Here is a 17251-nt window from a genome sequence, read left to right on the forward strand (position 1 = left end):
AGCAGCAGCAGCGCTAGTTGCAGTTAGCAGCGATTAGCGTTAGTAAATGCTGCCCAACAGCGCTACACTGAGGAACCCTGAGTGTTCCAGTAAGCCACGGTGCTATCATCCAACGGTTCCTCCCACGTAGCTTGTTTTAACACTGAAAAACACGCAGACTACAGTCCAATATACTCACCTCTGGACGGTGAAAGACCTAGCGCTGTGATTAGCGGCTAAGGCTAATACTGCTCTTGCAGGCCTTGCAGTGTAATCTCTATGGGTTCTTTCAGGAATCATCATAGTAATCATAGGGTGCTTGCATCATACATAACCTGAGTAGGGCTTCCAGAGCTGTATGGTTTCCCATAGACTGTATATAAAAGTTTAATAGAATTGCGCCATACAGCTCCACAATGGACTGACTCATTACACTCGTTAATTTTTCTTTTTTCACTTAAATCATGACAGCAAGCATCTCGTAATAACTGTGAGATAAATAACTAATGAAATAAATGTCTGATCTCTCTGTCCTGTCCTGAATTCACATTTAGCCAGCTAGCATAAACACACCGGCTACTAGTGTACTAGCGCACTGGCAGTGTCAGGCAATTGAAGTAGTGCAGCCAACACACTTGGTTCTTTACCAGCATACAATAAATTAATCGGCAGGTATCGGTTTGAATTATTGGCCAAATCTTGATACCAATATAATTTAATCAATCATTGTGCATCCATAATTGTGACATCCCAAAATGTTTTATTGTGACAGAGTATACAGTAGTATACAGTATTAAAGTTTGAACCACTGTTACATCCATAGTATCTTTGAGGAAAAAATATACAGTTTAAACAGTCTGAAATAATGTTATTTTTTTATAAATATATATATTTTTTCATTATGATTAATTTAATTGTGGCAGCAATCAGCCTCGCCTTGTCTGTGCCAACCAGATTTTCCCAGCCAGTGCAGAAGCCATAGCCACTTTGAATAAGAGTACTTTGCCATGACGATACACACACACACACTTGCTGGTGAGGGCTCTGCTCTATATTTGGCTTCTGTCCGTTTGCAGCAGTCTGCAATTAGAACACTTCCTGTTTCGGCGCCGGATGCCACTGAACAGCAGGGACACACACACTCACACCCTCACACACTCCCGCCCTCGTTTGCTGCTTTTGTGTGTGCCTGATATGTCATTAGAGTGTTATATATACATGTGCTGTGGGAGATGGTGGGCTGTTTATGATTATATAACCATTATCTTGTCCTGTGATATTTGCCATCCTGCTGCCTAATAGGGCTGTCCAATAGTGCAGGGCAGTGTAACTAAACGTAAGTCATCATTATCCTGATAAATGACCTATATGTTATATATGTCACAGTATGCTATTCTGAGAGTATCTGGACATTGTCAGCAGTTCCGATCAGTTGCCAGATATTATATTATAATATATTTAATTGTTAATTAAAAAAAAGAACAACGCAAGAAGAAGACAGTATTGCTAAACTGCTAATGCCCCTTGTATCACTACTAGGGGTGACCGATTTTCCTGTGCAGCAGCTCCCAAGATAATTCCACCATTAAATGGGTTGAAATGCTTACAACAAACAAGGCTTTGCGTATTCTTATTCAGGGGTCAGCAATTAAATTTGATATTTTCCAAGCTGTTACTAAAAATATAAAAATTCTGTTTTGGAAAATGAAGTGTAATGAAATGGAGTTTTACAGACTAGTAGCTCTCCAGCCCAGAGGGTTGTTGAACCCAACTGCAGAACAGTTGATCTCAACACAGGTAAACCCAAGAAGAAAGGAAAAAATAAGAAAATAAACACACCATTCCTCACGCGGGATCAACCCCAAGTTGTCAGGGTCACGGTCCAAAACACTACCGCGTCCCCGGCTAGTGAATTGGGACACGGCAGGGGAAAAAAAAAAACGGCCTTATAAAGAGATAGGGAGCCCAAGAACCGGCGGAAAAACAAGAACGGGCAGAAACTAAAGTCACGTCGAGCGCGACAGAGAGCAAAAGTTCGCCAGAGAAGCATTTTATTTATTTTTTTTTTCCTCTATCGTTCATTATAGTTCAAACAACCCTACGAGCCTGATGTTTCATGCCTGTAGGCCACATCTGCTCTAGGCCAACCATTGATGGATTCCAAACAGAACCTGAATCATTCATTAAAAATGGTAAGTTTACATACCATACATTCAAGTCCAGGATTCTCCTTCACTACAGCTCTGTAAATGAAGGCTGAAGGCGGTCGTGGCTCGCTAAAGGATGGCCTAGAGTGGAGAGAATTCATTAAAACAATCATACTGTTTCTCAGAGCTATCTCTCAGGTTCTGCCAAAATAGCAAAATGTCTTTGAGTGCATCGTAGAGGCATATCTATCAGTTAGTGATCTCTCACCAGGAGGTACACTACCTAAGAGTAGCCTCTAAGAGCCTTTTTTTTATACACTTGTTTTCAATAATTTTTTTGTCATGAAGAGTGTAACTTACTGCATATTGATGCCATGCCATGTCATCTTCCCCTACATTAAAGTGATTAAGTGTTCCTAAAAAAAGAAAGATTAAGCAATTAAACTCTTTACATTTTATCCATATAAGTGTCTGACTGGACATACTTAGTTATTTTTAACTGTAAAGCAGGGATACAGCACATTATCTACAAGTGTTTTATATTATCTAACACACACTTAGGGACAATTGGTGGTTGGGTGCCTTGCTCAAGGGCACTTCAGCTGTGAATGTTGAGGGAGGAGAAAGCGCTGTTTTTTCTGCTCCACCCCCACTTTCTTTTCCATTAGTCCAGGAGTGAGCCCCTTTCTTCTTCTGTTTTTAAGTCATTCAAGACTGCCTCCAAGACTAAAGCATTAGTATGCAATACCATAAAAAAGTCGATAAAGGTCTCATTCTATCGTTTTTTATTTTTTTTTTTTTTTTTAAATATCTAGTTGTGGCCTCTAGTATAAATGAATGTCATGTGAGCTGTATTTTATTTTAAAAAAGTGCTTGGGTGTTTCTGTATACCCCTGCTTTAGATCACTGAATTAGTGGTCTCTGAAGACAGAAAGACAGGTTTTGGCTCCTGCTCATGAATATTCATACATGCAAACATATCGCCTCTGATTGACTAACTGCAACACTGCACTGCAGCAGAGAATGCCTACCTGCATTCTCCCCACAGTCAATTTTACAGCTCTAAGACTCAAAGGACAAAATGTTTTCAGAGATACAGCCTTAGTTATAAAGACAAAGCACTGAGTGCTAAGTAAAGTTAACACTTAAACTTCACATAACTTCAGACTCTCAGCATCACGAGGCCGCAAGAAATCTGCGTGCCCGTGACACTGCTCTCCTCGTGGATTTGATACCGTATTTTTCAGCTAAACTAAGGCTCTTATCTTAGACTTGGAGATTTGGTGCTTGGGCAGTTTCACCCTGTCGAAACCGCTGAGTCCGCTCTACATTATAAAATCCAGAACTGTGTTCTGTCGAGCTATGCTACCTTGTCAAACCGTGCTTTCCTACAGTTTATTTGAGGTCTCGTAAAAAAGCGGAATCAACCGGAGATCCGATTTAAACCTATAAGCTCCTTCTGCTCCAACCTAGCTTCAGTGCTGCCTGTGGGCGGTTCTGAGCCGAGGTGGGCGAGGCCATGAACTCACTGGTTGACGTAGATGTCTAATGTCTCTCTAATCAACTCGTATTTCTGAGGATTTTTCTTTTTTACTGCAGACAGTGGAGGCCAAGAATCGGTTTAATTTGCAGCATCATATACAACTCAGGATGACCTATAATATATATATATATATATATATATATATATATATATATATATATATATATATATATATATATATATATATATATATATATTGATTGATTGATTGATCATGGATCATTAAAAATGAAGAAAAATAAATCCTGTATAGAATAAAAGATTGTTTTAGAATCGCATTGCAGACATCTGAAAGTCATAAGATACCAGGAGATTCCCACCCATACTGTCATTTGCAGTCATTTATCATTCGTTATCTTGTCTTTCATCTCTCATCTCTCTGTGAACTTGAGTTGCCATGGTTAGGGTGCCAGATATATATCACACTTTATCATGCCATCGTTTTGGGTCTTCTTTGTGTTGCGGGGGCATTGATTATGTGATCTGAAACCGGCCATAGCTCTCACACACACACACCCACACACACTCTCACACACTCCACCTACTCGTCACTCTGGGGATGGAAAATCTGCGTCAGCTTCTTCTGAGCCTTCTCTGGGGTTTACTTCACTCTCTGACTTTCACTTCCTATATTTTCAAAGTCACGCTGCTTTGTTCCCATAATGCACTGGGGGGGGCATGGGCAGTAAAGGGTCAGGCACTTCATTTTTTATTTTATTTTTTATTTTTTTTTTTAGTTTTTCTGTCAAAACTGTCAGCTAATCAGCAAACCTATGTGTGTGTTTCTCTCTTCAGAGCTCTGATGCTACCTGTTACTCTGTAACACCTGTCAGAGGAAATCGCAGCCCCGCCCCCTTCCCTTCCCACACTCAGAATGTCTGGTCTACAGGTAAGCACACCCACACACACACATTTTCACACCTTACTTGCTTAGGAAGAGCCTTGCACGCTTCAGCAGGCATGCATGAACCCAGTCATCCTCACATCCTCTACACCTGAAAGAGGAATCGGTACCCAGGCTCTTCCCTTTCATCTGTTTCATCTTGTGGTGCATCTCAACAGGAGCTCTTTCTCTCATCCGCAGGAAACTGCCCTTCGCTGCTCTCAAGAAAGGCTTTCAAGTGCTTTTAAAGTTTTGTTCGTGTTTTATAGTGACAGTTATCTTTTAATCAAACACTGTACAAAACTGAAAACTCTCATGATTGTCTTTATTTCTTCTGAAATCAAGAGTATTGAGAGAGACTCACACGGTCTCTGCTGTGTTTAGCAGAGATTTTAATAGATTTTGAGGCATTACCATGAGGGTTTGATTGCATTCAGTCACAAGAGCATTCATTATGTTTATCACCATCTATTTTTATCACTATTATAATTATCACCATCTCAGTACATACAATATAGGAGTGGGCAATATTATATCGTATAAAATATATCATGGCACAGAAATATCATGATATTTAAAATCCATATCGTGATGATAGAGCTGTTCTGTCTTAAAAGTAGTCTATTATTTACTGTGAAGCTTTAGGTTTATTTATTGTATAATTGTTTTAGTTTGCAGTTTATATGCATGCACTAAATATTCTGCAATATTATTTGCTGCATTATATTATTTTATGCTAGATTATTTATTTTGCCACATTATGATTATTCCGTTATACTATTATACTATATTCCTGAAATGAATGAATTATTTTAGTTTTCCTATATCGCCAAGTATATGGTTATCGCAAAAATACCCTGAAATATCGTGATATTATTTTAGAGCCATATCGCCCACCCCCTAATACAATATTCAGTATGCTGGGGGCTTTATACTCTTCTAACCCACATCTGGCTTTTTAAGCATGTTTGCATATAAACCCAACCCAGGAGTACAGAGAGAAGAACCAGCAGTTAACAACAGCTCAGCATGTCTTGAACTCCTTTAAGACAGCTGGAGAACTATTCCTGGTTCTACCACATGAAGCCAAGTAAGAGAATAATGCTAAAAGTGGGCAAAGTTGGCATTAAAGCAAAATGTGCCACTTCGAAGAATCTAAAGTATAAAACATATCTTGACTTGTTTAACACTTTTTTCTGTTTACTTAATAAGTGAACCTTCATAGTTTTAATGTCTTCAGTATTAATCAACAATGTAGAGAATAAAAAAAAAAAAAAACGTTAAATGAGTAGTGGTATTTCCAAACATTTGACGGGTACTGTATATCAATGTTCGCACGGGTCCTTAAAAAGTCTTAAAATGTCTTAAAAACTAAAATCTGAATAATTCAGGCCACGAATTGTCTAAAAATTACTGTAAGTTTGCTGTAGGTATTACATTTTCAGACGGTGTGTTTAATGCCAGTGGGAAAGCACATACTAACTTTAGCGGCGAGTTAGCTAACTTTACCGGGGAGAGAAATAAGGTTGGGGGAGAGCTAGCTATCATTAGCAGCGAGCTAGCTAACGTTACCGGGGGCAGAACTGAGATTAGCGGCGAGCTAGCTAACTTTACCGGGGAGAGAAATAAGGTTAGCGGAGAGCTAGCTAACGTTACCGGGCACAGGACTGAGGTTAGGGGCGAGCTAGCTAACATATAGTAACATTAGCGCCGATTTAGCTATGTTGCATTTTACAGCTGTGGTTCTCAAACGTTGTTGTTAAAGACCCTCTTTGTTGGTAAGTGCCTCCCACCCTACCCTAAAAAACTTAGAAGAACAGTATAGTTAGTGAAAATGGATACAGGTGAAGTATGACATGAAAAATGTATTCTTGGCTTTATGACAAAACATTTTTTTTTTTTTTTACAATTAATTTGAAGAATACACTAATGCAACAAAATAAATATAAATTTGTTTAATAAGTATAGTATTATACCTTCAGTAAAAACAAAGAAAAGATAAACATTTGTCTATTTAGTAAAAAAAGTAACGTACCAAAACCCTGAGTTTTGTATAAAATAATAGTATCATAAAATCAAAAATGTAACATAAATAACGTAACAACAAAAATCTACCACAAAACTAGTTCATTCATATACACTGCAGCCAAACATTAAAAACCGAAATATTAAAACAAATAAAAAATAGGCCGCTTTCAAGATCATCAAAAATGTTGGCGATATTATTGCATATGATACAATATGGCACACCCTTATAAGGGTATAATAAAATATTGATATGTTGAACTATCATGCAGTTTTGAAATACTGTAGAAATTTCTAGAAACACAGTTTCGATTTTTTTATTTATATTTAAAGATTGGTGGGAGACTGTGGTTCATTTTGTGTTGGTTTAAACCCCGCCTACTAGCTAGCAGTGTTGTACTCTGTCTTCAGATCCCACTGTTGTGATTGGATAACAATCAAACTTTTCCTTTAGTCAGATTTTAGAAATCCAATAATGTGTTTGTTATGCTTGTTTTTTCTTAAATTTGATATAAAGAATTGAAAGTTTCCCTGTTTAACAGTATCGCAGGCTATTGCAATATATTGTATCGTAACCTCTGTATTGTTACACCTATCATTTCACCAAGTTCTTTACGAATACATAGCCCTGTACCCCTAGTGGTCAGAACATGTAGAGGTCAGTGGAGAGCAAATTCTCCACTGGTCCAGAATGCGTAATCTAGTCCACCTTAGCTTGAAAGATCACTAGAATCATTAGAAGTGAAATGAATACTTAATAATATTGGTTCTGCTTTTCTCCTTTTGTCTCTATAGACAGCATGGCCGCAAGGCACAGAGTGTGTGGCTAAGTATAACTTCCAGGGCACAACGGAGCAGGACCTGCCCTTCTGCAAAGGAGACGTTCTCACCATCATTGGAGTCACCAAGGTATGGTATCACTGGTGTAGGAGTGTCAAAATGGTTTTAAAAATTATTGATCCTCTGCTGTGTAACAGAGAGCAATACAGAGAAGGGCTTCCGTGCGATTGCATACTGCAGTCACACTAATTATGAGACATGCACACATGCTGGATATTATTTTTTATTTAAATATGTTTAATTGTATAATGAGATGATATACAGTGAGTATGGCTGTTATCTTGTCCCTTAAAACTACTTATAGTGCTTCTATATACATTCATCTTCTGCTCAGTTCTTCTACTGTTCACAATGACAGATATATACTTTTTCCTGACCTAAATAGTCAATGAATAAATGAATTGACTGATTAATTAACTGAGTAATCTGTTGCTTCATTGGTTGCTTGACTTTATTACATTGTTTTAATTCTTACCTTGTTTCTGCAGGACCCAAACTGGTACAAAGCCAAGAACACAGTAGGCAGGGAGGGAACGATTCCAGCAAACTACGTCCAGAAACGAGAAGGAGTGAAATCAGGAGGCAAACTGAGCTTAATGCCGTAAGTACAGAGTTTCTGTCTCTCTCTCTCTCTCTCTCTTTCTCTCTCTATCCATCCATCCATCCATCCAGATGAAAAATCATATGTAAATCACTGATATAACACAGTGAACCAACACCAGCAGATGACATGTCTTTCCAAACCATCACTGATTGGTGGAAACTTCACACTAGACCTCAAGCAGCTTGGATTGTGCATCTCTCCACTCTTCCTCCAGACTCTGATCCCTTAATTTACAAATGAAATGTAAAATTTACTGATGATCAGTGATGGTTTGAAGAGACATGTCATCTGCTGGTGTTGATCCACTGTGTTACATTTCATTTTCCAGCAGGACTTGGCTGCCAAAACACTGCCAAAAATACCAATTGGTCTTATAAATATATATAATGTGAGTTTCACATTTTGAACTCAATTACTGAGATGAAGTAACTTTTCAATGATTATCCAATTTTTTGAAAAGCACTAGTACTAGTTTATAATCTCTCTCTCTCTTTCTCTCTCTCTCTCTCTCTCTCTCTCTCTCTCTCTCTCTCTCTGTCTCTTCTGTATGTGCAGCACTTGCATTTAAATATCTTTGGTTTTCGTGTGGTGATTTCACTGTAATAGGCTGATTTACGTGTTCGATTGGTTTGATTTTCTGATTGGTCGAGGCAGGAAAAGGTCATCTCATCATTCCACAGGCTTTTTGCATAATGTCCTTATTAATGACCTCCTAAGTGGAAAATAATACAGATTTATTTTCACTCTCCTTCAAACGTTCCTGTTTAATCAACCTCTTTTATTTATTATTTATTTATTTCCCTCCTCTCTCTCTCTCTCTCTCTCTCTCTCTCTCTTTCTCTCTTTCTCTTTCTGATTTTCTCTCGGTGTGAGTGATGGTTTGGCTGTGTCAGGAGGATGGGAGGGGGGGTGAGAAGCAAGTGCATTATGCAAATGCTCCCTCTCTCTCTCTCTCTCACTCACACACACACACACACACACACTCTCTCATATGAAGAGAAAGAGAGGGAGGCTCTCCTATCACACATCAGCCCATCCCAGTCCCACACCACCCAGGGCTGCCAGTGCGCAGGTGGCCGTTTTATTCTAAAAGGCAAATCAGGCTGGCGTGCTCCGGCCCCAGAATCAGTTCCACAGGCACGGACCCCCGCAGTGCTCACAGTAATAACACCGCTAAACTCAAACACACCTGTATACCATCAGATGGAGCTGCAATAATACATTTATTGTAGTTTGCATAGCAATACTATATTCTATAGTGGCATGCTAAAAGTCATAAAATAGCACTGTATAAACTGAACACTTTAGAGTAAGGTCGTAGTGGTCCCCAGTTTTACAGTATAACATGGTATTGAAATGTAAAAAAAAAAATCTGATGACTGGTGTTACTGGTTGAACAGAGAATATCGCCTAAACCTCAAATACATCAACTCAAATGAAGAAACCAGCAGAGAAAATGTCAGAGAGAGAGAAAACTGATTGTACCTCAGTCCCCAAAATATGTTAACTAAACTAAAATCAGCAATTTGCATTACTTTGTACTATATACTCATCTTGTGCCGTGAGATCTCATGAGATTTAAACTCACATGCACACACGCACCTCTCTGTGTCTGCTGAATTTAACACTTGATGTAATTCAAATTCATTAAATTGCAGAGCAATACAGAATCGTGGAAACACACAGACAACGCAATGAGATTCGGTCATAGGTTGCCAGGCATATAACTGTGTTATATCAAGTCCAATGTCAGTGCAGTGTTTCGCTGAAAATCTTACAGCACTTCCTGCTTCTCTCTGCTGACAACTTTTATGAAGATCCGAATTTCATTTTCCAGCAGCACTACGCACACTGCCCACAGTCACAAAAGTACTAATTGCTCTTATATAATATTCTGATTTTCTAAGGCTCATATTTTTGGGTTTTCATTGGCTGTAAGCCTTAATCATCAACAATAAACATTTAAAATAGATCACTCTGTGTGTATTATACATCTATATAATATATAAGATTCACATTTTTAACTGAATTATTACAATTTACGTTTTTTTTTTGAGCAGCACCAGTATATCACCCATAGACTGTATATAGCTGGACAGAGCATCGTCTCTTAAAAGTGAAGCCACCACAGGTCGGGCACCCCCTGCTGTTCGGCTGCAGAAAGCTCTGTAACTCCACCCATCCCCATAGGTTTCAATGGCAAAACAGACAACATTAAATCACGTTTTTTTCTAATATACTGTAATTCTAAGTCCATTATTTAAATGCAACAGCTAGTGTAACCTCTGCTTATATTGTCAAATTTTTATATCCCCACAGAATTCGGTTTTTAAAACTTTATTCGGCTCTATTCAAAAAAGGTGTGGTTATGGTAAAAGGGCTGCTTATGGGCGGGACCAATAACAGACCGTCAGCTCCGCTCCGCCCCGCTCTGCAGTCTGTGACCGCGAGGCAGCCCTCAGGGGCGGGGTTATTTAAATGAGTAGGCGGTCTCTCCACAGCCTTTCTCCCTCCTCTGGTCTCTACTGCGCAGACTCTGGTCTCTGAATCGCCAAAATGGCGGAAGATTTTGGCTTCATTTTCATTGAATGAATGGGAACGGCGACACGGCGTCCATCTTTATATACAGTCTATGATATCACCATTCAGAGAAGAAAAAGATTGAGAATTTTTATCCATATCACCCAGCCTTAATGTCTTCTATCTAACCAGCATGGTGATTTTCACTTGTTAACAACCACAGATAAATCCTTTATCTTCCGTTTTTATATCTGTTTCAGGCAGATTATTGTTGGTGAATTTGTCCTGCAGTTTGATCCCCGATTTACAAGGCCAATTACCCAACATACTCATTAAGACTCCCTTTATCACTAGTGATGCCCCAACACACCAGGAGGGTGAAGACTAACACATGCCTCTTCTGATACATTTGAAGTCAGCCACCGCTTTTTTTTTTTTTTTTTCAAACTGCTTCTGATGCAGCATTGCTGAGTAGCATCACAGTGCGCTATTCGGAGGAAAGCGCAGCGACTCAGTTCTGATACATCAGCTCACAGACGCCTTGTGCTGCAAACATCACCCTTTTGGAGTGATGAGGGGAGAAAGCACCTGCTGTACCCACCCAGAGAGAGCAAGGCCAATTGTGCTCTTTCAGGGCTCTGGTAGCCAAGCTGGCAAGCTACATAAACAGGATTCGAACTGGTGATCTCCTGATGATAGTGGCAGCGCTTAGCCTGATTGACTCGGAGCCATGCAGTTTGATATATTGACCATTTCAACTGCAGTTTAAAAAAATGAGTGCATGCTCAGTTTAATATTATTAATACAGTCTGTTTTAGTCTGTTATGTCTGGCGCTTCCTAACAAGAATCATTGCAAACAACCATCCTGCTCTGTGAGCATCTATTATTCATTTCCTTTCTTGAGTGCAATGCAGCTGCTTAGGGGAGGCTATGAAATGTGGTCTTTTCTGTTGATGATGATGGTAAACTACCACAAATAGAGCACTAATGAACTCAATTACAGTTTTTATAATGTGGAACTGGTTCTGCAACTCATCCAATCTAATAGAAAAAAAAAGTCAGATTAATCACACTTGATTATGAGGAAGCATTTTCACAGCCTTCATACAGATGTTCTGATCTCTTTTGTCCTTGGTCAGCTTCACTCACGGCTAACCCGCTGCAGGGGTTGGTGAGGCCGTGGTGTGAGTGGGCTTGACACATACCGAGAGGAGAGCTGAAGGACGTGGCTGGCGATGATGCAGCCGTAAAGCAGGGAGCCCTGCTGAGATAATACCCCACTCTTAGCCGGGCTGTGGAATGAGTTTCTGGCAGGCAAGCTGAGAACATGGCCAGTGATCTTGAAGCAGCGTGACTTCAGCATATCACTAATTCATGTGAAGGACACTCATTTAAAGCCTCTCGCTCTAAATCCTGCTCTCTGACCTCTCGTCCCAAACCTTCCAGGGCTGATTCTTCTCTAACGCAGGTTATTCCTCTCCTCTATCAAACTCCTCATGACCCGAGACGAGCGCTAGAGCCGGAGAAACAAGAGAGAGGAAATGAAAATCTTAAATTACACCACAAATCAATCTGATTATTTTACTGTTATTATTTGCTTTTGTTTTTAATTAGCTGGTTTAATTAATAAACCAGCTTTTTGAAAATAGGATTTTTTATTTTTTTGCGTTTAATAAAATTCAAACTCTTGTAGACAAAGATTGTTAAGTGGTTCCCGGTTGGTGAGGTTTTATTATTTAAGGTTTTATTAGAAATAAATGTAATGTAATTACATTTAGATAATGTAATGTAAAAAAGTGCAGATAATTTAGTAATAAATAAAACAAAAACTCTGATAGATAATGATTTTTAAGTGGTTCCCGGTAGGTGTGAGCAGTATGTGATACAAAATAACATCACAATGTCATATTTTATTTTTGCGATAACCATATTCTTGGCAATATTACAGAACACGCAAAAATATTTAATTACTTTTAAGAACATACTGCTATAACATCATAAATGTTTTTTTTTTATATAAATATTTCAAACTTACAGTAGAAATCAAAAATGTATGTATTTTTTAAAACAATAATTGACATTAAAGTAATATAATGCAAAATAATTTCAGAATATTTAGTTTGTATTCCAGTCAAAAGTTTGGACACACTTTCTCATTCTTATGCTTCTCTTTTTTTTTTTTTTTTTGCCTTTACATTGTAAATTGTACAATAAAATGCTGGTTTATTTACAAATATTTGTAATGCTTCCACTAAAATGAAAACGAATAGATAATGATTCTTAAGTGGTTCCCGGTAGGGGTGAGCAGTATGAGTCTAAAATAATATCACAATGTTGTACTTTATTTTTGCGATAACCATATTCTTGGCAGTACTACAGAACATTGAAAAATATTTTATTACTTTTAAAAACATACTACTGTAACAAAATGTAAAATATTTATTTGAAATAAATGTTTCAAACTTGCAGAAGAAACCAAATGTGTGGGTAAAACAGTTAATTACATTAAGATAATGTAATGCAAAGTGCAGATTATTAAGTTTATATATACAGTACCAGTCAAAAGTTTGGACACCTTCCCAAACTTCCGCAATGTCATTGTACAAGAATACTAAAGTCATCCAGTAAACATAAGGATGAATTATTTGCAGTTTCTGGTAACTCTGATGAACTTATCCTGTGCAACAGAGACAACTCCTGCTCTTCCTTTCCTGGGGCAGTCCTAATGAGTTCCAGTTTGATCGTAACATCTTTAATAGTTTTTGTGATTGCACTTGAGGAATTAACTGACTGTTTCAAATTAACTTACCTTCATTTTTAAAGTGATTTTTTTTCATTTTTTATTTGAGTATTTCTTGCCATAATATGGATTACTGATCATGGATCTTATCCTAAAAGTGCACCTCAGCAGAGCTGCACCCCCTGCTGGACAACTGAGAGCCTTACCTCAGTGTGTTATCAGTCTTCTTTTCTCTTCTCTTCTCGTCTCTTTCTCGTCACAGACTCTCATTACCGTTAAAACATCTCATCATTTATCCCTCTCTTCCTGTATTGCTGTCAGTTTCTTGCTCGCTCTCTTTCACTTGCTCTCTCTTGCTTTCTCACTTCCTCTTTCTTTCCTCTGTCGTTCTTTATCCCTCTCTCAAATGCTCTCACTCACTCTCTCTGGCTCTCTCTCTTTCTCCTCTTTATTCATTCTCTATCTTCTTTCTTTCTCCTGCTCTCCTTTCTTTGACTCTTGCTCTCCAAGAAATGTCTCATCATTTTTCTCTCCATCTTTCCCTATCAGACTCTCCCCTTTTTGCTGTTTCTTGCATTTTCTATCCTCCTCTCTGCTTGCTCTCCTCTTTTTTTTGTTTCTCTCTATCCTCTCGCATATTATTCACTCTTCTTTGTCTTCTTTAATTGTCTCTTAATTGTTCTGTCTCTTGCTATCCTCCCTATTGCGCTCTCTCTCTCTCTCTCTCTCTTACTCTTTCACTCACTCTACCTTGCTCTTACTCTCGTGATTTCTCTCTTCTCTTATCCTACTCTCTCAAACTCCCTTGCTTGCTCTCTTGCTTTCTCTTCTTTTCTCTTTCTCTATCCCTTTTTCTCATTCATTGTCTTTCTTAATCGTCTCTCACTCTCAGCTTTCTGATCTCTTCTTTCTATTTACTCTCCTTTTTTCTTTCTCTCTTGTCTTTGACTCTTGTTCACCTTGAAATGTCTCATTATTTTTATCTCCATCCCTCCTTATCAGACTCTACTTTTCTTACTATCTTTCATCCTCTCACACATTCACTCTTCTTTGTCTTCTTCAGTTGTCTCTACATCGTTCTATCTCTTTCTGGCTCCTTTGCACTCTCTCTCTCTCTCTCTCTCTCTCTCTTTCTCTCTCTCTCTCTCTCTCATATTCTTCCTCTTACACTCACTCTCCCTTACTCTTCCTCGCTCTTCCTTTTCTGCTTTCTGTCTCTTCTGTTATCCTACTCTCTCAATCTCCCTGGCTTGCTTGTTCCTCTTCTCTTTCCCTATCCCTCTTTCTCATTCATTGTCTGACTTTCTCAATCATCTCTTTCTCCCTCTCCCTCCCTCTCTCTCTCTCATTCTCATATATTCTTCCTCTTACACTCACTCTCCCTTACTCTTCCTTTTCTGCTTTCTGTCTCTTCTGTTATCCTACTCTCTCAATCTCCCTGGCTTGCTTGTTCCTCTTCTCTTTCCCTATCCCTATTTCTCATTCATTGTCTGTCTTTCTCAATCATCTCTCTTTCTCCCTCTCTCTCTTCTCTTTTCACTCTGTCTTTTTTCTTTCTCCCTCTCCCCCTTTCTCTCTCCCACTCTTCTATCTTAGACTCTTGTTCTTCTTAAAATATCTCATCATTTTTCTCTATAAAGCTCTCCCTTTCTTGCTATCTCTTGCATTTCCTCTCTTTCTCTGTTTTGTATTTGCTTTCTCTTCTTTTTTTTATGCCTATCTGTGTTCCCCCATCTTTATCAGTTCACTCTTCCTCACTCTCCTTCGGTCTCTCACCCTCTTACACGCACTTTCTCTGGCTCTACCTTTCTGCTTTCTGTCTCTTGTTATCCTCTCACTCTGTCTTGCATGCTCTCTTGCCTTCTCCTCTTCTCTCTCTCTCACTTCTCTCTCTCTCTCTCTCTCTCTCTCTCTCTCTCTCTCTCTCTCTCTCTCTCTGTTTGTGTGTGTTATGGTTCTCGGATGGCTCTGGCTGGGAGATTAGTGGGACTTTAGGAACTGCAGCCACACTGATCTAATCAACTCGAGCTTGCAGTAAGCAGCTTTTCCACAGAGCACCCAGTGTCTGAGCAGCTCCCGGAGGAGACACACACACATACACACACACACACAAACACACACACACTCCACGCACAGTCCATCTCCAGCTTTAATTACCTTACACTGCACAGCATTGTAACTGAATAAGGGGTCATTCTGACCTCTGCATTCTAAAGCCACAGCTTCTGTTTATTCCACAACGTCCAAACATTTCTACTGGTGTCCTACAGAACCTTCTTCTGTGCTTCTGCATCATCACTGTCCTTTCCACTGTTCAGGAACAGAGTACACCACTTTTGGGGGACTTTATACCCCTTTTTATACCTTTATACCCAGGCCTGACATTGGGCATTTACATTTATTATCTACTCTGGAGGCTCCTATTCGTTTGGCTTCATTTGTTTCTCTGTAGGAACTAGACGAGCAGCATCTGTGCATTTAAGCGTTTGTACCACCAATTGGTAAAACCTAATGTAGCTGAATGCGTTGATTAGAAGGGGTGTCTGCTGAGCGCTGCAGCTGACTTTGGCTAGCTTCAAACGGACTCTGCTGTGGAAGCTATCCACTCCCAGTGCTGCGTGTATGGTCACTTTTGTAACATGAAGTTTCAACTTATCTCGTTACCGTTCCTTTCCATCAGTATATCATAATAACCCCACACTTTGATCGGACTGGAGCGAGGGTACTGTAATGAACTCAGCTTTGTGGAGTGAGTGGTGATGAACACTCGTTTCAGGCTGGCTGCTGGTTTGGAGGCGCTCCTGCAGAGTGAAAAGCTGAATCCCAAAAGCAAGATCTGTTTTTCACCATGTAAAAGTCTGTATTCAAGCTGGCAATGATAAAAATCTGCCAATGGCCAAAGCTACTTTTCGGCAGTCCTACATGCCGAAAAGTGATGCATGGAATGTACTGTTGAGCCCAAGGGTGCTGACTAAGGGCTCAAAGGGGCAGGTTAAGTGCGTTGTTTACCCCCCTTCTCCCCGTTGGAATCTGCCCCTCCCAATGTGCAATATTTTTTCTGTATTGGTTCGCTTGTGGTGAGAACGCACAGTTCTAAACACGCAGTTTAATCTTATATAAATCAGATAGTATACTGCTATGATCAAACACTGTCTCTGCTGCTCCATGCTATTTACACATGCAGAATGTGCGGCGTTCACTGCTCACATCTGCACTGCAAGTCCCATTAAAAAAAACACTGTGTTTGAAAGCTCAGCTGCATTTTTTTTAGCGTTCTTTGTTAAAGCAGCTTCGCACTGTACAGATATACACACTGAAAAAAAAAAAAACTCTTCACTATATTTACTTTTTTTTTTACTTCCACACCAGATAGCTCTGGCCAATCAGAGGAGACAATGTGCTCACCTGGTTTATCAGTGTGTTTAAGTTTATACCTGTTTGAAACCAAACCAAACAGAGGGAGAAACTTTTCACATAAACAAACTAATCAACTGATCTGGACCATAGAAACAACTACAGGAGTAAAAAACAACCTTAAATACAAATTAAAAGCAAATTAAGCTCTAATTCAGAAATCCTTACAACCAAGCTGAGATGTTTATAATAAAGTAAAAAAAAAAGGTTTCTCTATACAATTTATAATGCTGTATTTTAGCGCCCCATGTTGAGTTTATCTCCCCTTAAACATACGTAAGTATATACTATAGTATTTTAATTGACACTACTAATATAAATATAATAGCATTTTACATGTCTTACATTCATTCAAGTGCGATTAATGACAGTTAATCACAGAATATTTTAGTGATAAATCTGATAATTTTTTAAATCAATTGACACCACAAATAATAACATTTACGAAAATGTGATGTTTTTTAAAAAAATGTTTGTTATATATTTAATACATCTCTGCTGTAGGAATCAACAGTGTAAATATATATATAAAAGCGTCAGGATATATATATCCTG

General features: G+C 38.8%; 1 protein-coding gene across 1 annotated transcript in view; it reads left to right on the forward strand.

The window, feature by feature from the left end:
* The window catches only part of LOC103023502 (C-terminal Src kinase), an 88284-nt gene that overhangs the window by 50427 nt on the left and 20606 nt on the right, over positions 1 to 17251 (forward strand). Inside the window, exons 2-4 of the mRNA XM_022679827.2 lie at positions 4465 to 4558; positions 7373 to 7486; positions 7906 to 8018. Of these exons, the coding sequence (XP_022535548.1) occupies positions 4544 to 4558; positions 7373 to 7486; positions 7906 to 8018 (242 nt within the window). The 5' untranslated portion in view covers positions 4465 to 4543. The remainder of the gene's footprint in view (positions 1 to 4464; positions 4559 to 7372; positions 7487 to 7905; positions 8019 to 17251) is intronic.

The sequence above is a fragment of the Astyanax mexicanus genome, chromosome 9 (assembly GCF_023375975.1).
Source record: "Astyanax mexicanus isolate ESR-SI-001 chromosome 9, AstMex3_surface, whole genome shotgun sequence".
NCBI classification, from domain to species: Eukaryota; Metazoa; Chordata; class Actinopteri; order Characiformes; family Acestrorhamphidae; genus Astyanax; species Astyanax mexicanus.